General features: G+C 42.4%; 1 protein-coding gene across 2 annotated transcripts in view; it reads right to left on the bottom strand.

Moving 5' to 3' along the window:
* Positions 1-368: 368 nt before the first annotated feature.
* Positions 369-24784, bottom strand: part of LOC106573924 (paralemmin-1) — a 69173-nt gene continuing 44757 nt past the window's right edge. The window contains exons 4-9 of one of the 2 annotated variants that reach the window (XM_014149386.2): positions 18164-18285; positions 16892-17000; positions 11644-11665; positions 11437-11514; positions 10914-10991; positions 369-3395 (exon numbers count right to left, since the gene is read on the bottom strand). In XM_014149386.2, coding sequence (XP_014004861.1) covers positions 2791-3395; positions 10914-10991; positions 11437-11514; positions 11644-11665; positions 16892-17000; positions 18164-18285 — 1014 coding nt within the window. In that variant the 3' untranslated portion in view covers positions 369-2790. The remainder of the gene's footprint in view (positions 3396-10913; positions 10992-11436; positions 11515-11643; positions 11666-16891; positions 17001-18163; positions 18286-24784) is intronic. The other variant, XM_014149387.2, reaches the window with a different exon arrangement.

Genomic DNA, 24784 nt, shown 5'->3' with positions numbered 1-24784 from the left:
GGAAGTGGGATTGAAGGGGATTGGTAAAGTATATTATTTCATGATATATTTTACATGATCAAATTGAAATGCATAGATGTTCCATTTGGTTTCTTTCTGCAGTGCAATGGATTCTCCAGCATCATGTTGACAAGGCTTATCAGACCTGGTTATTTTTTATCTATTCTCCATCATGTTCTTCATTTGAACCCTCACAAAGACATTAACCCTTTAAATAACATATAGAGCTCTATAAATATCAATGGGAAGGTATAAATACACATGGAACAATATTAAAAGAGGAATAGGCAAACATTATGCAAAGCTGGCCAACCTCTGGCTAAAGAGAGCTCACTTCTTGGACTCACTTCAAGATAATGCAGACCATCTTTGAAAACAAAATGTTTGTTTTATTTCGGATGCAAATAATAATACATGGACCAGGGTTACATATGAGCGTGTCAGTGAGTTGGTTGAAAAGATCTCTCCTAGTTTACCTAATCCAACTCAACCGACTCAACTCACCACTGGGAAAAATACACTGGACAATGATAACATGACCCTCAGCTCAGCTGGAAATTTGGCTCCAAAATGGCAGAAATAAGTAAGATGTAAAGAATGCTATAGCTGCAGCTAAGAAACACACACAAGCCAAGGGAAAGTAAAACACAGCTGTTCAAATGTAGCCACACTGCAAAAACATCTATTGTTCTCTGAAAAGAAAAAAAAATTGACAAATAATTGCAACACCAAATTTGGAGCAAAATTGACCACTCAGAGGAGCGTAGGAAAGGATTCTGAAAACTTCTTGGAATGTTGACGTTGAAATTCCCTGCTTTTTGCCTCACATGTTGATAGATAGATACCAGTGAGGTTGCAGAGGGGAGGACGGCTCATAATAATGTCTGGAACGGAGCAAATGGAATCATATCAAACACATGGAAACCACGTGTGTGGTGTATTTGATACCATTCCACTGATTCCGCTCCAGGCATTACCACAAGCCCGTCCTCTCCAACTAAGGTGCCACCAACCTCCTGTGATAGATACACAATGAAAAGTAGGCCTACTTGAACTGTTTTCTTTGGTTTCGTTGACAAATGACAAAACCAAGGCCTGACAGTAGAGTTCAAACAGGAAAACAGGAAACCAAGTACTCTTATAATGAATCTCCTCCCACACAGACTCTGAGGGAAATATATGACCCCCGACCCCCATCCACATGGCACTCATCCTCAATGTCTGAATGGAGCAAATTCTTGCAGTATTTGCAACACAGTTTGGTAGGATATGCGCTGCCGTTTAAAACAACAGATTTTGCTCTATGCACCAATTCCACAGTAGTTAATATCCAGCCGAAAATCTTCGGGACATTGGAAGGGCCTGTCCACGCCGACTATTATTTCAAAACCCAGCTGTTAGTTGCTAGGTCATAACATCAGGAACCAGGATTATGTCAATGAGTTAATGAAAAGTAGTTAGTGTTATCACAAAGGCAGCTGTAAGCAACATTATTTATATTAAAGGGGCAGTGGTATTCTGGGTAATGTAGTTAAGTGGGGGTGACTCACACAAACATCAAGCCTTACAGAGGGGCATTCATTTCATCAGTCTCAAGCTTCGGTATGAATGACCTTCACACATGTTATTCAATTCATTACTAGTGTTGTCGAACTAGTGTAGTTGATTTGGTTGCAGGGAAATCAGGGATAGTTTTTTCTTCCAGAAAGAAAATAGGTGATGGGGATTGTGGCTAATGTAGTGTAGGATGATATAAGGACTAATGAGGTCATTTTAATCCAACACACACACACACTCATGCATGCTCATACACACACACACACACAGTACTTCGATGTCATCAATATCACTGATGTCTCATTGCATGTCACTTCTAAATATCAGTGTTGTGTCTGTCTCAGACATCCCATATATCAGTGTTGTGTCTGTCACAGACATCCCGTATATCAGTGTTGTGTCTGTCTCAGACATCCCATATATCAGTGTTGTGTCTGTCACAGACATCCCGTATATCAGTGTTGTGTCTGTCTCAGACATCCCGTATATCAGTGTTGTGTCTGTCTCAGACAACCCATATATCAGTATTGTGTCTGTCTCAGCATTCCAAAGTAACTTTTCATTTTTTTTCTGGAAATCAAAATCCAAGAGAATTCACTTACATAAATATTCCAAGTGTTGAGAAAATCATGTCCCCGTTTTTATCTAAAATGCACTAGCACAGGACAGAAAAAAAACTATGAATACCATGCTTCTGTCAAAAACACTTTCCAGAGGCCATTTTCAAAAAATAAAAAGTCAAATAAATATATCTTTAAAATAAACAATGTATATATATAGATATATAGAGAGATATATCTGTCCTTCATACAGAAAGTTAAGATTACACAATTCATGGTGGTGAATAAGAGATGTCATTTAAAACAATGCTGGGTGAGTAAACGAACCCCTTCCTCTTTCTTTCTCTCTTCTACCCTTCCTTTTCTATCTCCTCTCTCCCTCAGAAATCTCAAAGTGTGAGAAGGCAGGGATTGCTCCCCTTTGGCACAACCAAACCTGAAATAATAAAAAAAGGTCAAAAGAAGGAAAGGAGATGATGAGATGATAATGAAATACTTCAAACGAAGTCGGGAAACAACAGCCGGCTATCAGAAGATAAAGAACATGTACGCCTTTTTTTTTCAGGGCGGGGGGAGGGGTTTGTTGGTTTTCATGACGTTATGGTTGTTGTTGGTTTGTCATTTCTCCTTGAAAAGTCAAGTTCCGGGGAGAATTCAGCCACACAACAGTTGCTCACATGATGGTGCAGCACTTGCAAGGCTGCTTCTCCTTGTTGTTGAGCTCAGTGGCACCCCCCTCTGGCTCACCCCCTTTCTCCTTTGCGGAAGATGTCTCCTGGGGGGTCTTGGCGGGGTCAGCGGCGCTGCCGTTGGGTGGGGGCGACTGCTCTTCCTTGGCGCCTCCCTCGGTGACGGTCACGGTGGCTGGGGTGTGCCCCACCATCACATTCTTGCCCTCACCGTCCTCGATGACCACCAGCTGGGCCTTGACGGTACCCTCCAGGCCCAGCACCTTGTTGGTCTCCGTCTCGTCCTCCACACTCTGGTAGCCCATGAACACCATAGTGACGGGGTTCTCGGCGCTGGCCTCCATCTCGCCTCCACCTGGCTGGGGACTAGCTCCACCTGCCTTGGCCTCCATGCCTGTGATCTCCTTCTTGGGTGTCGTCTGCTGCTCGGCAGCCAAGTCAGCATTGGTGGGGAAGACAGGGGCGGTGAAGGTGGCACCGGCGGTGATGGCGTCACTCATCATGGACTCATCAGCTTTGTGGATGAGCTCGTCCACCTCGTTGGCGCTGAGCTGGTGGACCCCGTTCTCCCCGTTCACCTCGTGTACCACTGCGAGAGAGAGAGAGAGATGGAGAGAGGGAAAGGAGAGCGACAGACGTGTCACTAACAGAAGAGACTCATGAGAGCTTGGAGAACTAGACCCTGTTCGATTTGTTTTTAAATGCATCCTTCCGTGAAGCAATCATCACTGATCTGATATGACTGGACTGACCAAAGCCATGTCAGTCATGTTAGATCATTGCAAAACAAAGAGAGGGAGACTATTTAAGGCTATACCTTTTCCCCACAAACCTCCACCACAGGACAGTGAAGTGCACTGAAGCTGACCAGTAATGGCAGTAACAGTTAAATCACAGAGAAACAGGGGAGGGAGAAAAGCAGACGAGGAGGAGAGGAGAGGAGGAGAGCAGCTGAAAGAGTGCAGGGGGAAACAAAGCCAATGCCACAGCTGCTGCATCATGAGCCCAGTGCTTGTTGTCTGTGTCTGGGAGGCAGAATCAATAATATGAAGTGGATGGATACGACTAGGAGAGAGTAGATCTACAATCTCCATACAGGGGGAGGTGGATGGATACGACTAGGAGAGAGTAGATCTACAATCTCCATACAGGAGGAGGTGGATGTATACGACTAGGAGAGAGTAGATCTACAATCTCCATACAGGAGGAGGTGGATGGATACGACTAGGAGAGAGTAGATCTACAATCTCCATACAGGAGGAGGTGGATGGATACGACTAGGAGAGAGTAGATCTACAATCTCCATACAGGAGGAGGTGGATGGATATGACTAGGAGAGAGTAGATCTACAATCTCCATACAGGAGGAGGTGGATGGATATGGCTAGGAGAGAGTAGATCTACAATCTCCATACAGGAGGAGGTGGATGGATACGACTAGGAGAGAGTAGATCTACAATCTCCATACAGGAGGAGGTGGATGGATATGGCTAGGAGAGAGTAGATCTACAATCTCCATACAGGAGGAGGTGGATGGATACGGCTGGGAGAGAGTAGATCTACAATCTCCATACAGGAGGAGGTGGTTGGATACGACTAGGAGAGAGTAGATCTACAATCTCCATACAGGAGGAGGTGGATGGATATGACTAGGAGAGAAAGTAGAGCTGCAGTCTGCATACAGGAGGAGACCAGACTGATCCGTGGAGAATGGACACCGAATTAAAACAGATTCATTTTGGTCTGTGGTCTGTGCGTGGGTGGAGTGTTCGACTTAAAACGCCTCATCTTTTCTAATTGGCTAAACGGATGGTTATGTATCCATCGGCCCATCAAATGTTCAACTCATCTGAACTTTTGGTCCGTGAAAATGGATGGAAATTGTATAGACATCTCTGCTGACCATCAACTCCCATTGAGAAAGCAGTGGAAATCACAGCTATGGATAAAATCAACGAGCCAGTCTGGCCTCGCCTTACACCAACACTAACTTGTGGCTATGCAGCAGAGGGTTCATTCTTCAGACATTCAGGGCACTATCACCAACCTAAAACATTATGGGCTGGTTTCCCAGACCAAGATTGAAGCCTATTCCTGAACTACAAGTATACTCAATAGAGAATCTCCATTGAGAGTGCTTTTTAGTACACAAATAGGCTTAATCTGGGTCTGGGAAACTGGCTTTAGAGGTCCAAACCTGACACTGCACTCCCAAAGAAGTGTGACGACCAGTGGGGATGTGTTGGGGGGGGGGGGGGAGTAGCGAAGGGTCATGCCCAATACCAACAGCTGAACCAAAACAGCTACAGGGAGACCAACAGGACCATTTGAAACGGGTTTTGAATGTATAGACTTTTTTTTTAACCAATACATAATAGCCCAAGTTCACATTCACAAATATAACTATTGAAGCAGAGTTATTGGCATAAAACTAGATCTATAAGTAGGGATGGATTTATTGGTCACCCTGCAACACTTTGTCATAATATGCTTAACTACAGATGTAGAATCTTAATTTGAGCCAGTTTGCTACAGCAGGAAAATAATAATGCATCAACAGGAAATGTAAATTATTATGTGGATTGTAATGAATATACATTTTTGAAGGGGTAAATACATTTTCATAAGGGAAAATCAAGCCTTAAATTTCTAAGTGGAAATGACAAACTTCAGAAGCCTGAAATACACAAAAATGTAAACATTTCCTGCATTGCTGGAAAGGTCTCCTGCAACAGGGTGATCAAATTAACATCCAACATCTGTATGTAGTTCTTTTTCTTCACGAGAAGTAAAATTAAGTAAAAAAATATCTACTGTCAATGAGTGGATTCAAGCCAATCATTATATGAGACAGAGTATACAGAAGCTTTTATATAATGTGAAAATACATTATGAAGTTTATTGAACCACAAGATGTAGCCTATGTCTTTAATTGGCTACGATCAAACAAGCAATGTCTGTAATAACTATAATTTTAGGTAGACTTATCCAAGATAATATCTTAATCTTCAGAGAAAACGTTTACCGTGTTGTGATATTACTGTTATCAATTTGTTCTTGCGCATAAAATATTTAGTGATAGAGTCATAGCTGTTAACACTTCTCATAAAGGCATTCACTGTGCATGTCTTAGCTGAGTGTCTCCTTTTGCTGTTGAAATCACGTTGGGAAATCACCTTTCTGGTAATCCTCATACACCTTGACCCCTTGCCCAGAGAGGTTAATGGGCAGTAGGGTGTTGGTGGACAACACCTTAGTCTCGCCTGTGACATTGTCCCTCTCAACGGTGATCTCTACTGAGTACATCGCTGGGTGCATTGGGTGTCAACAAGAGGAGATGTTAGGGCTCTGCAGAGTTGTCCACACACACACACACACACACACACACACACACACACACACACACACACACACACACACACACACACACACACACACACACACATCTATATGTTACACACTACATAGCCTCTCTCTTTCTCTCTATCGTTTGTACTGTTATTTTTTTTTAAAGACAACCACTCTACACAACAATGCTACAATGTTCCACTAAAAGCCATACTAAATCAGTCTACACTAATGAGAACTTGTTCTCAACTAGCCTACCTGGTTAAATAAAGATGAAATAAATAAATAAACACTAGCCACCAATCAGTATGCCCGTGTAACACCAACACACATGAAGTAAACATAACTACAATTCATGATATTCCTTTGACTGGGGTAGCTACTGGATGGAAAAGGTGAGCCATATGTTTGCTGAATTACGTGCACACCAGGTTGTAAAGAAAACATGCAATCTTTTTTGCAGGTGCATGGTAACAGTTGAACAAGATGAAGGAAAAAGGAAACCGCACACTGCTCTTGATAGTATGTATCTTTATTAAAGATCAGTGATACTATCAAGAGCAGTGTGCGGTTTCCTTTTTCCTTCAAAGAAAGCATGTACAAAATTCATTTGGATAGTTATGCTATTAGGCCACAGCTGACACTGTGAAACTACTTTAGCTTTTTTGAAAGCAACACTATAATTTGATGTGATGTGCACACTGTGTGTGAATCTAACGCTGCCATGACGACGGCGGAGCTGCGTTGCCTAGGCAACATTGCATCGTCTGATGATAACTACATATAGGGTATCTCCACTGTGAGAACTGAATACTCAGTATACCATCTATTTACAAGCACTACTCTACTTGTTTTAACCCCTTTAGTCACAAATCACATTGAATGTCCACAGGAATGAATAAGAACAGACCAACACGCAGGCAAAGAGACAAACTCACACAAACTCATACACACACCCAAACAGATAGACAAACACAGAGACAGACAGTTGATCACTGTGAAGATTAGGACAGAAGACAAATGTTAGGGGAAAATACAATACAGAAACACGACTGAGAGTGACAACAAATAGAGGACATGAAATACAGTATACCAAATCACTTCAGAGAATGCAACATGTTGTATGGCATTCTCATTGATTTTGTCTTTTCCTAAGTACTCAGCTATGAGTACTTAGCTGTGATCAAATACCCAAGTGGTCCGTCATTAAAATAGTTCCTCCCACATGACTATGTACCTTACCACCCACACATTCAAATTCACATAGTGAATTCAGGCACTAGAGTACATTCAGGTACTACAGTACATTCAGGCAATACAGCACATTCAGGCACTACAGCACATGCAGGCACTACAGCACATTCAGGTACTACAGTACATTCAGGCACTACAGCACATTCAGGTACTACAGTACATTCAGGCACTACAGTACATTCAGGCACTACAGTACATTCAGGTACTACAGTACATTCAGGTACTACAGTACATTCAGGTACTACAGCACATTCAGGCACTACAGCACATACAGATACTACAGTACATTCAGGCACTACAGCACATTCAGGTACTACAGCACATTCAGGTACTACAGTACATTCAGGCACTACAGCACATACAGATACTACAGTACATTCAGGTACTACAGTACATTCAGGCACTACAGCACATTCAGGCACTACAGCACATTCAGGTACTACAGTACATTCAGGTGGGGTATATCCCAACTCCCCGTGAGACCCTGCAGTGAGACCCTGCAGGGAATGGGGTATATCCCAACTCCCCGTGAGACCCTGCAGGGAGTGGGGTATATCCCAACTCCCCGTGAGACCCTGCAGTGAGACCCTGCAGGGAGTGGGGTATATCCCAACTCCCCATGAGACCCTGCACGGAGTGGGGTATATCCCAACTCCCCGTGAGACCCTGCAGGGAGTGGGGTATGTATAGGGTATGGTGATCATACTATGTTCCTTTCTTAGTTTATAGTTATTTAGCTGTTATATGATGGCCGTATTACACCAAAATGTTACCAAACCAATCCAGGAAAGCGTCGGCAATTTGCATTTAATCCCAGCAGGTGTTGATGAAACCAAACAATAAGTAGCCCCATTCCACCCCCCTGCTCAGAAAGGGTTCTCTAGGTGGGAGATGTATGGGGACCTGGGCTCAAGAAGTAAAATAACTCATTAGTCACTCCCTCACTGTGGAGTATAGCCCTTCAGTGGAAACCCTCTCTCTCCTTTCAGGGCTACTGTGAGGCTGATGAAAGTCAATGTTTGATTAAGGGGGACAGAGGCCCACATGTAAGGAGAAGGAGGAGGAGGAAGGAGGGCCAAGGACCCCAGTGTGATACTGCTGAAAAGCCCCCTAGAGAGGAGATGAAGCTGTCCCCAGCCATTTGTAACTGTGATTACAATATCCTGAGCTATACTGAGGTGTTGTGTATGACAGTAGGGTAAATTGCCAAGCATTCAGCTATTTTGCTGTCATTCAATGAAACTGTCATCAAAATGACGATTTGATGACGTGTTAGATTAAATGCGATACTACTGAGAGCACAATTAAGGAGCTATTGCCTGGCCATTCAAACTGGTTGTGTTGATAATGAGATCCACTGAGGAGTTACATATTGATGTAGCAGGTAGCCTAGTGGTTAAGAGCATTGGGCCAATAATCAAAAGGGTGCTGGTTTGAATCCCCGAACTGACTAGGTGAACAATCTGTTGATGTCCCCTTTTGCAAGGCACTTAACACTAATTGCTCATCTAAGTCGCTCTGGATAAGAGCGTCAGCTAAATTACTAAAAATGTAAAAATGATAGATTGTTGAATTGTTATGTGCCCAATCCAGTTGGGTGCCAATGCCATTTTGTGCAAAATTAAGATTTAGATTATGGGTTAATGTGAGATTCTCTAACACTGTAATATCTATCAATGTCAATGATTATTTGGTAATCACTGTTTTTTATTAGAAAAATCCTGAATGAAACTAAATTATATGAAGCTGACATCAGATGTTGTACTCAGATCTATGTTAAGAGGCATCTACGGTACCAGTCAAGGGTTTTTCTTTATTTTTACTATTTTCTACATTGTAGATTAATAGTGAAGACATCAAAACTATGAAATAACACATATAGAATCATGTAGTAACCAAACATTTTTGTATATTTGAGATTCTTCAAAGTAGCCAACCTTTGCCTTGATGACAGCTTTGCACACTCTTGGCATTCTCTCAACCAGCTTCATGAAGTAGTCATTTACATTTACATTTTAGTCATTTAGCAGACGTTCTTATCCAGAGCGATTTACAGTAGTGAATGCATACATTTCATACAATTTCATACATTGTTTTCTGTGCTGGCCCCCCGTGGGAATTGAACCCACAACCCTGGCGTTGCAAACACCATGCTCTACCAACTGAGCTACAGGGAAGGCTAGTCACCTGGAATGCATTTCAATTAATAGGTGTGCCTTGTTAAAAGTTAATTTGTGGAATTTCTTTCCTTCTTAATGCGTCTGAGCCAATCAGTTGTGTTGTGACAAGGTAGGGTGGTATACAGAATATAGCCTTATTTGGTAAAAGACCAAGTCCATATTATGGCAAGAACAGCTCAAATAAGAGAAATGACAGTCCATCATTACTTTAAGACATAAAGGTCAGTCAATCAGGAAAATGTCAAGAACTTTAAAAAAGTTTCTTCAAGCGTAGTCGCAAAAACCATTAAGCGCTATGATGAAACTGGCTCCCACGAGGACCGGCACAGGGAAGGAAGACCCAGAGTTACCTCTGCTGCAGAGGATAAGTTCATTAGAGTTAACTGCACCTCAGATTGCAGCCCAAATAAATGCTTCACAGAGTTCTAGTAACAGACACATCTCAACATCAACTGTTCAGAGGAGACAGCGTGATTCAGGCCTTCATGGTCGTATTGCTGCAAAGAAACCACTACTAAAGGACACCAATGAGTCCAAATCTAAGATTTCTGGTTCCAACCGCTGTCTTTGCGAGACGCAGTGTAGGTGAACGGATGATCTCCGCATGTGTGGTTCACACCATGAAGCATGGAGGAGGAGGTGTGATGGTGTGGGGGTGCTATTCTTGTGCCACTGTCTGTGATTTATTTAGAATTCAAAGCACACTTAACCAGCATGGCTACAGTACCACAGCATTCTGCAGCAATGCGTTTAGGGGGACAATGACCCAAAACACACCTCCAGGCTGTGTAAGGGCTATTTGAAAAAGAAGGAGAGTGATGGAGTGCTGCATCAGATAACTTGGCCTCCACAATCACTTGACCTCAACCCAATTGAGATGGTTTGGGATGAGTTGGACCCGAAAAGCAGCCAACAAGTGCTCAGCATATGTGGGAACTCCTTCAAGACTGTTGGAAAAGCATTCCTCATGAAGCTGGTTGAGAGAATGCCAAGAGTGTGCAAAGCTGTGATCAAGGCAAAGGGTGGCTACTTTGAAGAATCTCAAATATAAAATATATTTAGATTTCTTTAACACTTTTTTGGTTACTACATGATTCCCTATGTGTTATTTCATAGCTTTGATGTCTTCACAATTTTTTTTACAATGTAGAAAATAGTAAAAATAAGGAAACACCCTTACATGACTAGGTGTGTCCAAACTTTTGACTGGTACTGTATGTTCAAGACTGGGAAAAAAAGGAAAAAGAGAGTGAAAAAGCAGCATTTCTCTAAGATGTCGCTCTACAGTGTGTCTCAGTATGTGATCTACAGGATACCGAGACTCACCTGTTCTCATTATATCTGATGCACCTCCGGACATGTCCAGATGAGGGCTGTTGTGCACTTTGAGCACTTCCTTGACCTCTATAAGCAGTCAAGGAAGTGGGGTGAGAAATAGAGATGGAGATAGAGAGGGAAAGGGGGGAGAGAGAAAGAGACAAACACAGAAGAGGTGCCCAGGTTCGGGACAAAGACAGATAAAGAAGACTCTAATGGAATCGTATTGAGATGTCTTCCATTTATGAAAAAATGGGCTCTATTGCATGTAAGATTGCACAGATGCAATTTACAGTATATGATTAATATAATCAGTCAATAATGTCTCAATTGACTACGAATCAGTTAATACATTCCTGAATGAAACAGGAATATATTGCTCAATTTTATTTTTTTACATTGAAAGGAATAACATCACCTTAATATGCTAGCATGACATTATAATGTAGAGTGAATCTAGAGGCAAAGCATTTCGCTAAGATGTCGCTCTACGTGTGTCTCAGTATGTGATCTACAGGGTACCGAGACTCACCTGTTCTCATTATATCTGATGCACCTCCGGACATGTCCAGACGAGGGCTGTTGCTTCCTTTGCACACTTCCTTGGCCTCTATAAGTGGTCACCGAACAAGGAAGTGGGGTGAGAACGAGAGAGGGAGGGAGAAAGAGAGACAAACACAACAGACTTGTAAAAGAGGAGAAAGAGGTGAGGAATAAGATGTGAATGGAGTTGTGTTACCTTGAACAGTGCCTGCAGGAGCCTGAGAGAGAGAGAGAGAAAACAGTATTTTAATCCATTCATCATAGAGCATCAAACCCAGAAAACAAATGATCAAACCCAGAAAAGACATGATCAAACCCAGAAAACAAATGATAAAACCCCCGAAAACGAATGATCAAACCCAGAAAACAAATGATCAAACCCAGAAAACGAATGATCAAACCCAGAAAACGAATGATCAAACCCAGAAAAGACATGATCAAACCCAGAAAAGACATGATCAAACCAAGAAAAGACATGATCAAACACAGAATATACCGTATCAAATCATGCTTATATGCTAGTGAACATGTAAACTGTTGTAGGGCGTATAGAATGAGAGAGGGTGACCCTTGTGTCAGTGACTTTCTGGTGCCAAGGCACAGCATGATGATTCAATCACAATTTATGGCATTCTCCGGATGGATGGCCATATGTTTACACATCATAGGAGTGAAGCACAACTACGCCCGCAGCTTTATCCAGGCAGAGACGTTCCTCCGGTGCCCCGGGGTTACTGGCGCCCTCAGAGGAGCGAAGGCTGATTCAACTTGAGTTGACATAAATAAATGTAACTGTATGAATTTAATTATCACATTTTTATTATTTCAATAGCTCATAAAGAGCTGTACATTTTGACATGACACACTGTATTGGATACGTTATGGATTTCTCTTTTCAGAGTTGCGGTACTAAACTGTTTCGCTGGACGGTATTCATTTCAAAGCGGGAGCGGGACATTTATTTCGATTGAGTTGTGTTGATTAGATTAGGTAATGTGTGTGAAGCTGTATGCCTTTCGTTTCTATTGTTTCTGGACACTAGGGTGACGCTAATTAAACGCTGGGGGTTATTGAAATCGGGTTCCGCCCTAGATAGGATATCATGAAGTTGAGTTGCTCCGTTTATTGAGTCATTGTCGTTGCAATCTCCTGGCTATACTTGTATCGCCATAGTTGCAGTGTATGCTATGTTACAGACTTTGATAAGAAAATGTACCTTACATTGAAGGCTTATGGTATGCACTCTTTTGATAATTGTATTCTTATTGCAGTACTTTTAAATTGGATGCATACTGTAGTAATATTCATATTTTAGGGTAATATACTTTGATTGACGTAAAGGTCTAATGGTAAACCTCTTAAGGATCGGCCACTTTTTTTCAATTTTCGCCTAAAATGACATACCCAAATCTAACTGCCTGTAGCTCAGGCCCTGAAGCAAGGATATGCATATTCTTGGTACCATTTGAAAGGAAACACATTGAAGTTTGTGGAAATGTGAAAGGAATATAGGAGAATATAGCACATTAGATCTGGTAAAAGAAAATACAAAGAAAAAAAACAACAATTATTTTGTATTTTTTTGTACCATCCTCTTTGAAATGCAAGAGAAAGGCCATAATGTATTATTCCAGTCCAGATGCAATTTAGATTTTGGCCACTAGATGGAAGCAGTGTATGTGCAAAGTTTTAGACTGATCCAATGAACCATTGCATTTCTGTTCAACATTTTTAAGCAAGAACGCCCAGATGTGCCTAATTTGTTTATTAATAACTTTTCATGTTCAAAACTATACACTCTCCTCAAACAATAGCATGGTATTCTTCCACTGTAATCGTTTTTGTAAATTGGACAGTGCAGTTAGATTAACAAGAATTTAAGATTTCAGTCAATATCAGATCTGTCTATGTCCTGGGAAATGTTCTTGTTTATTTTACATTTATTTAACTAGGCAAGTCAGTTAAGAACAAATTCTTATTTTCAATGATGGCCTAGGAACAATGGGTTAACTGCCTTGTTCAGGGGTAGAACGACAGATTTTTATCTGTGTCAGCTTGGGGATTTCATCTTGCAACCTTTTGGTTACTAGTCCAACACTCCAACCACTAGGCTACCTGCCGTCCACTAGGCTACCTGCCGTCCACTAGGCTACCTGCCGTCCACTAGGCTACCTGCCGTCCACTAGGCTACCTGCCGTCCACTAGGCTACCTGCCGTCCACTAGGCTATAGGCTACCTGCCGTCCACTAGGCTACCTGCCGTCCACTAGGCTACCTGTTACTTACAACCTCATGCTAATTGCATTAGCCTACATAAGCTCAACCGTCCCGCAGGGGATACACCGATCCTGAAGAGGTTTTAATTGCACTAAACATATGCTTGGGATTCCACCTCTACTCTAAACTTGACTCAATTCATTTAATTCTAGAGCTCAGTTCACTAGCGCTTTTCCATCCCGAAAATGTATTTCAATTTCAGAAAGAATTTCAATGGCATAAAAAACCCTGAAATAATTTGTATAAAAATGTCTCTTTGCTTCTCTGACGGCTCTAGCAAGGTACCATCACCTGACCCAGAAAACTATAATGTGTCTAGAAATGTCTAGATACTTTGAGCTGATAGCTTTCAGTGTAAACTTAAATGACTAAAACCAGATATACAGTATGTGAAAAGATAATGAACCTACAGAATATATTTTTTATCATATAATCTGTGAGAACTATTAACAAAAAAAAAAGCTTGACAGTCAGGGAGAATTGGCAATTCCAAAAACAATGAATTTAGCAATATAGATTTTGTTATTATGTTTGAGCAAGTTAAGAACAAATTCTTATTTACAATGACAGCCTACCCCAGAAAACACTGGGCAAATTGTGCACCGCCCTATGGGACTCCTAATCACAGCTGGTTGTGATACAGCCTGGAATCAAACCAGGGTCTGTAGTGACACCTCTAGCACTTAGGATGCAGTGACCGCTGCGCCACTTGAGTTCTCCTGACACCCCACAGTTTTGAGGTATTGGATTTGCTTCTTGAAGAGACACTCTTATTCAAAACCATAGCTACATAATGAATGAACATTGTGTCACATATTTAACATATTTCTTTGAAAACCTAGTTTGAGGAAAGGAATACATACTGCTCAAAAAAATAAAGGGAACACTTAAACAACACATCCTAGATCTGAATGAAATAAAAAATCTTATTAAATACTTTTTTCTTTACATAGTTGAATGTGCTGACAACAAAATCACACAAAAATAATCAATGGAAATCCAATTTATCAACCCATGGAGGTCTGGATTTGGAGTCACACTCAAAATTAAAGCGGAAAACCACACTACAGGCTGATCCAACTTTGATGTAATGTCCTTAAAACAAGTCAAAATGAGGCTCAGTAGTGTGTGTGGCCTCCACGTGCCTGTATGACCTCCCTACAACACCTGGGCATGCTCCTGATGAGGTGGCGGATGGTCTCCTGAGGGATCTCCTCCCAGACCTGGACTAAAGCATCCGCCAACTCCTGGACAGTCTGTGGTGCAACGTGGCATTGGTGGATGGAGCGAGACATGATGTCCCAGATGTGCTCAATTGGATTCAGGTCTGGGGAACGGGCGGGCCAGTCCATAGCATCAATGCCTTCCTCTTGCAGGAACTGCTGACACACTCCAGCCACATGAGGTCTAGCATTGTCTTGCATTAGGAGGAACCCAGGGCCAACCGCACCAGCATATGGTCTCACAAGGGGTCTGAGGATCTCATCTCGGTACCTAATGGCAGTCAGGCTACCTCTGGCGAGCACATGGAGGGCTGTGCGGCCCCCCAAAGAAATGCCACCCCACACCATGACTGACCCACCGCCAAACCGGTCATGCTGGAGGATGTTGCAGGCAGCAGAACATTCTCCACGGCATCTCCAGACTCTGTCACGTCTGTCACGTGCTCAGTGTGAACCTGCTTTCATCTGTGAAGAGCACAGGGTGCCAGTGGCGAATTTGTCAATCTTGGTGTTCTCTGGCAAATGCCAAACGTCCTGCACGGTGTTGGGCTGTAAGCACAACCCCCACCTGTGGACGTAGGGCCCTCATACCACCCTCATGGAGTTTGTTTCTGACCGTTTGAGCAGACACATGCACATTTGTGGCCTGCTGGAGGTCATTTTGCAGGGCTCTGGCAGTGCTTCTCCAGCTCCTCCTTTGACAAAGGCGGAGGTAGCGGTCCTGCTGCTGGGTTGTTGCCCTCCTACGGCCTCCTCCACGTCTCCTCATGTACTGGCCTGTCTCCTGGTAGCGCCTCCATGCTCTGGACCCTACGCTGACAGACACAGCAAACCTTCTTGCCACAGCTCGCATTGATGTGCCATCCTGGATGAGCTGCACTACCTGAGCCACTTGTGTGGGTTGTAGACTCCGTCTCATGCTACCACTAGAGTGAAAGCACCGCCAGCATTCAAAAGTGACCAAAACATCAGCCAGGAAGCATAGGAACTGAGAACTGGTCTGTGGTCCCCACCTGCAGAACCACTCCTTTATTGGGGGTGTCTTGCTAATTGCCTATAATTTCCACCTGTTGTCTATTCCATTTGCACAACAGCATGTGAAATTTATTGTCAATCAGTGTTGCTTCCTAAGTGGACAGTTTGATTTCACAGAAGTGTGATTGACTTGGAGTTACATTGGGTTGTTTAAGTGTTCCCTTTCTTTTTTTGAGCAGTGTATTTTCCATTGAGGTATGCCATAAAAACAATGTCCGACAAGGAAGCAAGAAAAACGACTGAGGTAGAAAGAGATGCCACATTATATAAGAACCTTCCCTTTGAGGAAAGCGGTGCCAGCATGGATGGTTTGAGGAAGTGGATATTGATTCGTGAAGGAAAGAGCCAACGAGTTCAAGAAGGAGACAGAAGAGACAGAGCATCTTTTCTAGCCGTTGCTATGAAACCCCCATGCTAAAAGCTGCCCACTGTGTGCTGTCAATATAAACTTCCCCTTTGGGCAAGAGCCCCCCTCCCGTCAACAACTCTTCCCCATACACTGCTTGTCAGACCCAGTGTCTGACTCTCTGGGCCCATCCGGACTGTCACTAATGATATTACTGATGGCATAATATCGAGATGGCATTTGCTCAAGTGGACATGTCACTGTCAGTCCATCACAAGGGCAGTTACTGTACACACAGAGCTTTTTGCTTTCATTTATGACCCAAGGCTTGCTCTGGCAGTCCGGCCCCCCCCCCCTTCCCTCGATTCCCACCCCCCTACTTCAAACATGCCCCCCAACTCAGTCACTCACACACACACACACACACACACACACACACACACACACACACACACACACACACACACACACCTAGGCAAATACTCGTGTCTCTAATAGTGTGTCAGTGTCCGGTGGACTTGCGATGTCCAGCTGCCCTCAGGGGTGGGGGGTGGGGGGGCTCACTTTGTTGTCGGCAGTCTTGGCTTCCTCCACCTTGGCTGCATCTGTCAGACTCTCTTTGGTGGATGTCACCGACACGCCTGTCTCCAGCTCCTCCAGTTCCTGCTCCAGTCTGCAGAAAAGGGATAAACGTGATCATTCACACACAGACATGGTCAGTGATGCACACGAACAGTTTGACAATGTGTTCCAAGCCAGATGTAGTATTTCAAAGCAGTTTTGGATTTATGTCTAGTCTATCTAAAATGTTTGTTATTTTGGGTAACGATGCACACAATGAGGGCTTTATAGAGTCAGAAGATACAACCCATCACACCCAACTACAGAGCTCATCCCCTGGGAAGGTGATACACTGATATTTTTATCTAAAATGAATTGCTCAGAGCCAAAGAGAAATACCCATGAACTATCCCTTTAAATGCCCTCATATTGTTAAATACCAAAACAACCTCACTGGGGCCTTCCTGGCTACGGCCTATCTAACAGAATTAAGCGCTTATTTGAGATAGGGACAATAGCTTCTCCTTAGCATTATCCCATTCTGTATTCTCCCTAGCGCCGACATTGACAGCGGCCATTGTTAGCTGCCGTTGCTCATTGGGAGTTGTGACAGTTTAGTGCCAGTGTTGCCCCAGTCTGAGCCCCAATACAGCCAGCCAGCGCCAGCGTTCTGCCAGGACTGGGCTGCAGCAGCCAGGAGGAATTTAATCAGCGAAATGGACTGCCAGAGAAGAAGATTGATGACACTGTTTTGCTATGAGTGAGAAAGAAAATGGTTGGATGGAGGAGGGAGGGGGTGCGAGTGGAAAGGGGGAGGGGGGGCTCTTGGCTACTGGGTCTCCTTTTTGTACTGGAGAGATTGATGAGTGCTGTTCCAGACGTTGTCTATGTTCGTCTCTCCACCAGTGAGCACCCCCATTACTGCCTCCACCATTCCCCCTACCCCCCCCACCCACTCTCTTAAGTCTGGCTAGTTTTGTCTAACTGGTATTGAGTGCTTTGCAGCATCTGATAGGCCTATACTCCTTTCCAGCTAAGAGTACAACTTATGTCTTATTAAAATGTTTCAAAGAAATGTTGCAAAAGGGTCTCAACCATAGCAAATGTGCAGCGCCACATTGCCAGAGAGCCGGCATGGAAAAATTAAATAGAGAGAACAGGATATTAGGATTTGACCACGTTAAGAGCAGGTTTTGCCTGGTTAAAGACTGGTGAACTAAAGATATAGAGTGAATCCAGAAACATATAAAGGTAGTTCCTAGGTTGTAGACGTACCTAATGATGTTCTCCTCCATCCCCTTGAGCTTGGCCTCGTCCTCCGCCAACTGTTTCTTGGCCTCGTCCTGCTCCGACCCAGCAGCTCCGTCTAGCAACCATTTTTCCCTCAGGGACTTTTGCTGGACAGGACAGAAGAACATAGGAACATCAATCACAGACTGTCTGATATCAAATTACTTTTTGTTGAAATGTTGTGTTTCGTGGTAAAATGTGTGAAAGAGATAACACATTGGAAACTGTAAGTCAGGAGTGTCAAACATTTCTGGCCCCATAAGCAAAATTACATTGACAAGAGTGCCTTTTCTAGAGGACAGAGACCTTGCAAAATAATACAATGAGACACTATTGTCCCCCCAGATGTTTTTTTAAAGATATCCTGATCTCTGGCTCATGAACTATAAGGTGTAGGTGCATTAGGTATAACATTAGCAACTGTTTATTTTTCAGCTTATAATGCTTCATTTTAGGACTGTTTTGTGGAGAGCGGACCCTTTATCAGTCTATATACTCACAGAAACAAGGGTATGGTTAGGGTACAGTATTGTTTCCCTCGGGTACAAAAAGATCAAAACACACAATGTACCTGTCGATACCTTTTAGGGTACATAACCGAATATAACGGAACATTTTTGTAACCAATATTTTGAATATAAAGGTACAATCATCACACACTCTCAAAAAAAGGGGTATGGTGAAGGTACATTTCTGTTTCCCAGGGTGGAGGTGTAGATTAGTGGGGGCATGGCTTTCAGTTAGTTATTTTTGGCCAGCCGCGAGTGGAAGTGTTGTACGAGTTTAAGTGGTCTATGGTTATGTAAATTACATTTTGAGCATGTCCTCTGCCTGTTCTGAAGTCTTTATAAAGGATTACATAAGAGCATGTGACAATAATTAATAAGTCATTTGATTTGATTAGGATCTCTTTTAGTCCTCATTTGGACTATTCTTCCAAGAGTCCTTAAACATTCATATACATTTATAATATGATCACATTTTCATATATAACACACTGTTTCAAACATACATAATACACTAACATATTGACCAGATAAATAAATACTCTAACAGTCTAAAAAGATAGATTGATTCTTAATCTACCATAGTCCAGCACAACTTTCCTATGTATTATATTTAAATGGTTTTAAAGTATTGTTTAAATCTATATATTGAAATGTTTCTGGTTTGCTCAGTTCAATTATTTCATTTCTTTATTGCTCTAAATCAAAATGTTCTCTTGCCTATTTCTCTTTTCTATCTGGATAACACATAGATGGTGGACAATCTATTCCTAGTATTTACTGAATGTCTGTCTCTTACCAACTGAATACCGTTGTGAATAGAGTTTGGCTGTTTTAAATGGTGAATATTATGAAATAAAAGAAGCATGTTTTTTTCAATTATCTTGTTGATTGATGACCAACCAAGAGCACTGAGCATGACTGCAACAGAAGAACCATATCTCCACCTTAAAACAATCCTTGCTGCTTTGTTCTGTGCAATCTGCAACCTCCTAACTTTACTTGCTGATGCATTTCCCCAGACCACAGAACAGTAGTTCACCTGACTCCCAATTAATACTTGTGTTATTTGCTTAAGAATCTTTCCTGGTAAATATTTTGCTATCCTTCTGATAATTTTAATATATATATATTTTTACATAGATTAGTTATTTGAGATAACTGTTAAGCAGTTGTCTAGCTGCACTCCCAGTAGTTTGATTTCTGCCACTTCCTCCTCCCATACTTAATTGTATCCCATTATATTTTGGCCTTTTCCTGGTGGAACAGACCTGCCAGGTTTTGTTGGTTTTCTTGGTGTTTAAACAAGTTTGTTCCGGCAAACCCACTCCCTGATATTTTCCAAATCTACTTGTGGAGCTTGCTGTACCTGTTGAACCGATTGACTTGCTGTATAACTTGTAGTATCATCTGCAAACATAGTAGCTTGAGTTTCAGATAAGGATAAGGCATAAGGAAAGTCGTTGGTATATATTAAGGAAAGAAGTGGCCCAAGGCAGCTGCCCTGCAGTATTCCACAGTTTAAAGCATGAGGGGAAGAAAATGAACCATTGATATAGGTGGACTGTTTCCTATCAGTTAGATATGACTGTACACAATTCAATGCTACCTCCTTAAAACCATAATGCAATAATTTTGTCAAAATTATTTCATGATCCACTAAATCAAATGCTGCACTAAAATCTAAAAATAGTACACCCACAAACCTGCCATTATCCATAGCATTGAGCCACTGGTCTGTCATGTCAACCAATGCAGTGGTAGTGGAATGGTTTTTGTGATAAGCATGCTGATTGGCTGTAATCAAATCCTTCTTTTAAATGTACTCCCATATTTGTCTGCTCACAATACCCTCCGATATTTTACTAAGTGAAGGGAGTAGACTAATTGGTCGATTATCGTCAGGAGTAATGGGTTCTTTGCTGTCTTTCGGAATAGGACACGGTTTAGCATGCTTCCATACTTTTACAAACATCCCCTTTTCCAGTGACCAATTATACATGTATTTCAGTGGTGCTGCATTCTGCGAAGTAAAGAATTGTCCATAAGATCATAACCTGTAGATTTACCATCGGGTAATGACTTCAATAGGTTTAACACCTCCTCCACTGACACCATTTGTAGACCAAAAAAGCAGGTTTTGTTTCTCATAATATGATCGCCAATCCATTGGACAATAGCTTGTTTGGAAGAATGGGTGTTTACATTAGCGCTCAGTAAATGTATTTTCTTTGTAAAAAAATCTGCAAAATGATTGGCAATATCAGCTGGTTTTGTTATTGTTCTCCTGTCAACCTCCACACTAGATGGGTATGATGAGATAAATGTACCAATTAAGCCCTTAACTGTATTCCATAACGTTTTACAATCATTTTTACAATCAATAAAAGCATTTTTAACTGCATAATTGCGTAGTGTTCTATAATTCTGTTAATACATTTCTAGTTTAGATTTGGCTGCTAAGACTTTTGCCATATTTCTTTAAGAAAAAGCCTCACCGAGTTCATCATCAATCCATGGAGATGGACGAGCCCCAACTGTACTCTTTCTTACTTGGGCATGATGGTCCATTACCTCAGTGAGCAAATAAATAAAACATTCTGTAGCGTGATTTAAATCATCCTCTAGATAAATCAGCTCCCAGGGTACAGCAGCCAAATCATTTTGAAATAGCTCATGATTAAATCTTTTAAAATGTCTCTTGACCACAATCCTTGGGGGTTTGTATGGAACCTTGGTGTTCATGGTTATGGTCACAATATTATGGTCTGTCCAGCCCACTGGCATTGATCTGGCTTTTATTACAGAAGATCAGATCAATGCACGTGTCTGAACGGTGACCCAACTTAGTTGATGATCTAGTAGTATCATTAACCATTTGTTTCAAACCACAGTTCTCAGCATATCTCATCAATTTAGTTATATTTGAATTATTATGATCCTTCCAATTTATATTAAGCTCACCCAAGATAAATACATCTCTGTTACTATCTGTAGCCTGGTCAAACCCAGTACATAAGTCATCCAGATAGGACACCTTAGAGCTAGGAGGTTTATACACACATCCTACCAATATGGCTGCCTGGTGAGGCAGATGTACTTGAGTCCATAGTGCCTCTACTTGACTTACATTAAGGTCACCCCTCCTCTTAAAAGGTATATGATTCTGAATGTACAGTGCTACACCCCCACCATTCCTATTCCTGTCCCTTCTAAGTAGACTATATCCATGAATGTTCATTTGCCCATCATTTACAGATTCATCTAAATGCGTTTCGGTCAAAGCCAAAATATGAATATTATTTATGTTGACCAAGTTAAAAACCTAATGTATTTTGTTAGGAAGGCTACATACATTAATCTGAGCTATATGCAACCCTTTCCTTATCAAGTGAAGATCAATAGAGCATGTATTTGTTATAGTTGAAGTTGTCATGATACACTACAACACACAAACTCAGATTTGAACATTGGATTAAAATAGCCAGGGAGTTACTCTAGAGTCTCGATACAGTTGCCCGCTGATAGAAAGTTTATCCATCACCATGGAGACTCGTTGATTCAGGCAACGCTTTTCCTTCATGATGGGATATAGTTTTTTCCTCCTTTCATTGATCTCGGTGGGGAAGTGATCATTCATTCCAAAATCAGTGTTTCTGAGTTCTCTGCCCATGCTCTTCGCCATTTCCTTTTGCTTAAAATTGTCAAAACATGCAGTAATAGCCTGTGGCCTATTTCCAGAGGCCTTACCTATTCTATGGACTCTGGAGAAAGTGACATTATGCACAACATCAGTGGGCAGTTTTAGTTGAGTTGACATAAAGTCTCGGACTGTGTCCTCAGCCTCTGCTATTGTCATTCTCCGGTATCCCTGAAAATATTAGATTGTCCCGCATTGATCGACACTGTACATCAAGCAAGGTTTCTTTAAGTTGTTTGTTCTCCCTTTGCACCACCTCCACCTTGCCATGAATAGAGTCTACAGTACCTTTCATCTCCGTGTTCTCTTTCCTTAGATCATCAATCTGACATAATTAATAAGAGCATGTGCTATAATTAATATTGTGGCAACCTTAACCTAACAGTGAGCGACCTTAAGTAACAGACTATGGTGAAATGGTTACGGTGTTGGTTTGACAGCCGCTGGACCCAGGTTTGAGACCCGGTCAGGGGTCGGAAGTGGGATGGTAGAGAGGCGGGTACACGCGAGTGTCTTGATACAGAGAAAAGGTTCATTTTTGCAACTTTAAAACAAACGGCTTAGTCACTGTGGTGGTAACCTAAAAAGGCAAATGTCTACTTGACATTTTCAAACTCTCCCTGTCTGAATCCGTAATACCAACATGTTTCAAGCAGACCACCATAGTCCCTGTGCCCAAGAACACTAAGGTAACCTGCCTAAATGACTACCGACCCGTAGCACTCACGTCTGTAGCTATGAAATTCTTTGAAAGGCTGGTCATAGCTCACATCAACACCATTATCCCAGAAACCCTAGACCCACTCCAATTTGCATACCGCACCAACAGATCCACAGATGATGCAATTTCTATTGCACTCCACACTGCCCTTTCACACCTGGACAAAAGGAACACCTATGTGAGAATGCTATTCATTGACTACAGCTCAGCGTTCAACACCATAGTGCCCACGAAGCTCATCACTAAGCTAAGGACCCTGGGACTGAACACCTCCCTCTGCAACTGGATCCTGGGCTTCCTGATGGGCCAGGTGGTAAGGGTAATTAACAACACATCCGCTACGCTGATCCTCAACACTGGGGCCCCTCACTCATGACCACACGGCCAGGTACAACTCCAACACCATCATTAAGTTTGCTGATGACACAACAGTGGTAGGCCTGATCACCGACAACGATAAGACAGCCTATAGGGAGGAGGTCAGAGACCTGACCGTGTGGTGCCAGGACAACAACCTCTCCCTCAACGTGATCAAGTCAAAGGAGATGATTGTGGACTACAGAAAAAGGAGGACCGAGCATGCCCCCAATCTCATAGACGGGGCTGTAGTGGAGCAGGTTGAGAGCTTCAAGTTCCTTGGCGTCCACATCACCAACGAACTAACATGGTCCAAGCACACCAAGACAGTCGTGTTGAGGGCAGGACAAAACCTATTCCCCCTTAGGAAATTGATAAGATTTGGCAAGGGTCCTCAGATCCTCAAAAGGGTTTACAGCTGCACCATCGAGAGCATCCTGACGGGTTCCATCACTGCCTGGTATGGCAACTGCTCGGCCTCTGACCGCAAGGCACTACAGAGTGTAGCGCGTATGGCCCAGTACATAACCGGGACCAAGCTTCCTGCCATCCAGGACCTCTATACCAGGCGGTGTCAGAGGTCCAAGAGGCTTCTAAACAGCTTCTACCCCCAAGCCATAAGACTCCTGAACAGCTAATCAAATGGTTACCCAGACTATTTGCATTGCCCCCCCCCCCCCCGCCGTAATGCTGCTGCTACTCTCTGTTATTATCTATGCATAGTCACTTTAATAACTCTACCTACATGTACATATAACCTCAATTACCTCAACACCGGGGCCCCGCACATTGACATTGACTCTGTACCGGTACCCCCTGTATATAGCCCCGCTATTGTTATTTACTGCTGCTCTTTAATCATTTGTTATTCTCATCTATTACTTTTTTAGGTATTTTTTAGGTATTTTCTTAAAACTGCATTGTTGGTTAAGGGCTTGTAAGTAAACATTTCACTGTAAGGTCTACACCTGTTGTATTCGGTGCATGTGACAAATACAATTTGATTTGATGCAAGGCACTTAACCCTAATTTGTACAAGGGGCACCGTACTACTATGACTGACCCTATATAACAGCGCATTTTACTGCACCTCTCCGGTGTATGTGACAATCATTTTGTATGGGGGACAGCTGAAGAACTCTTTTTGAACTCTTTTTGAACCCTTTTTTCTAAGAGTGTACAGTAGCCTACTACACCCAAGGCTCACATGGAGGCATAGCCGCCCTCAAAATCATGTGGCATATCCCTGTTGGTGTGTGCATACTGGATACCAAGGCCTTTGAAACAATGCTAACGTGAATATAACAGACAGATAACATAAC

Source organism: Salmo salar, chromosome ssa16, assembly GCF_905237065.1.
Source record: "Salmo salar chromosome ssa16, Ssal_v3.1, whole genome shotgun sequence".
In the NCBI taxonomy this organism is placed as follows: domain Eukaryota; kingdom Metazoa; phylum Chordata; class Actinopteri; order Salmoniformes; family Salmonidae; genus Salmo; species Salmo salar.
Note: the sequence above shows the minus strand (reverse complement) of the source record. Positions and strands in the feature narration are given on the sequence as shown.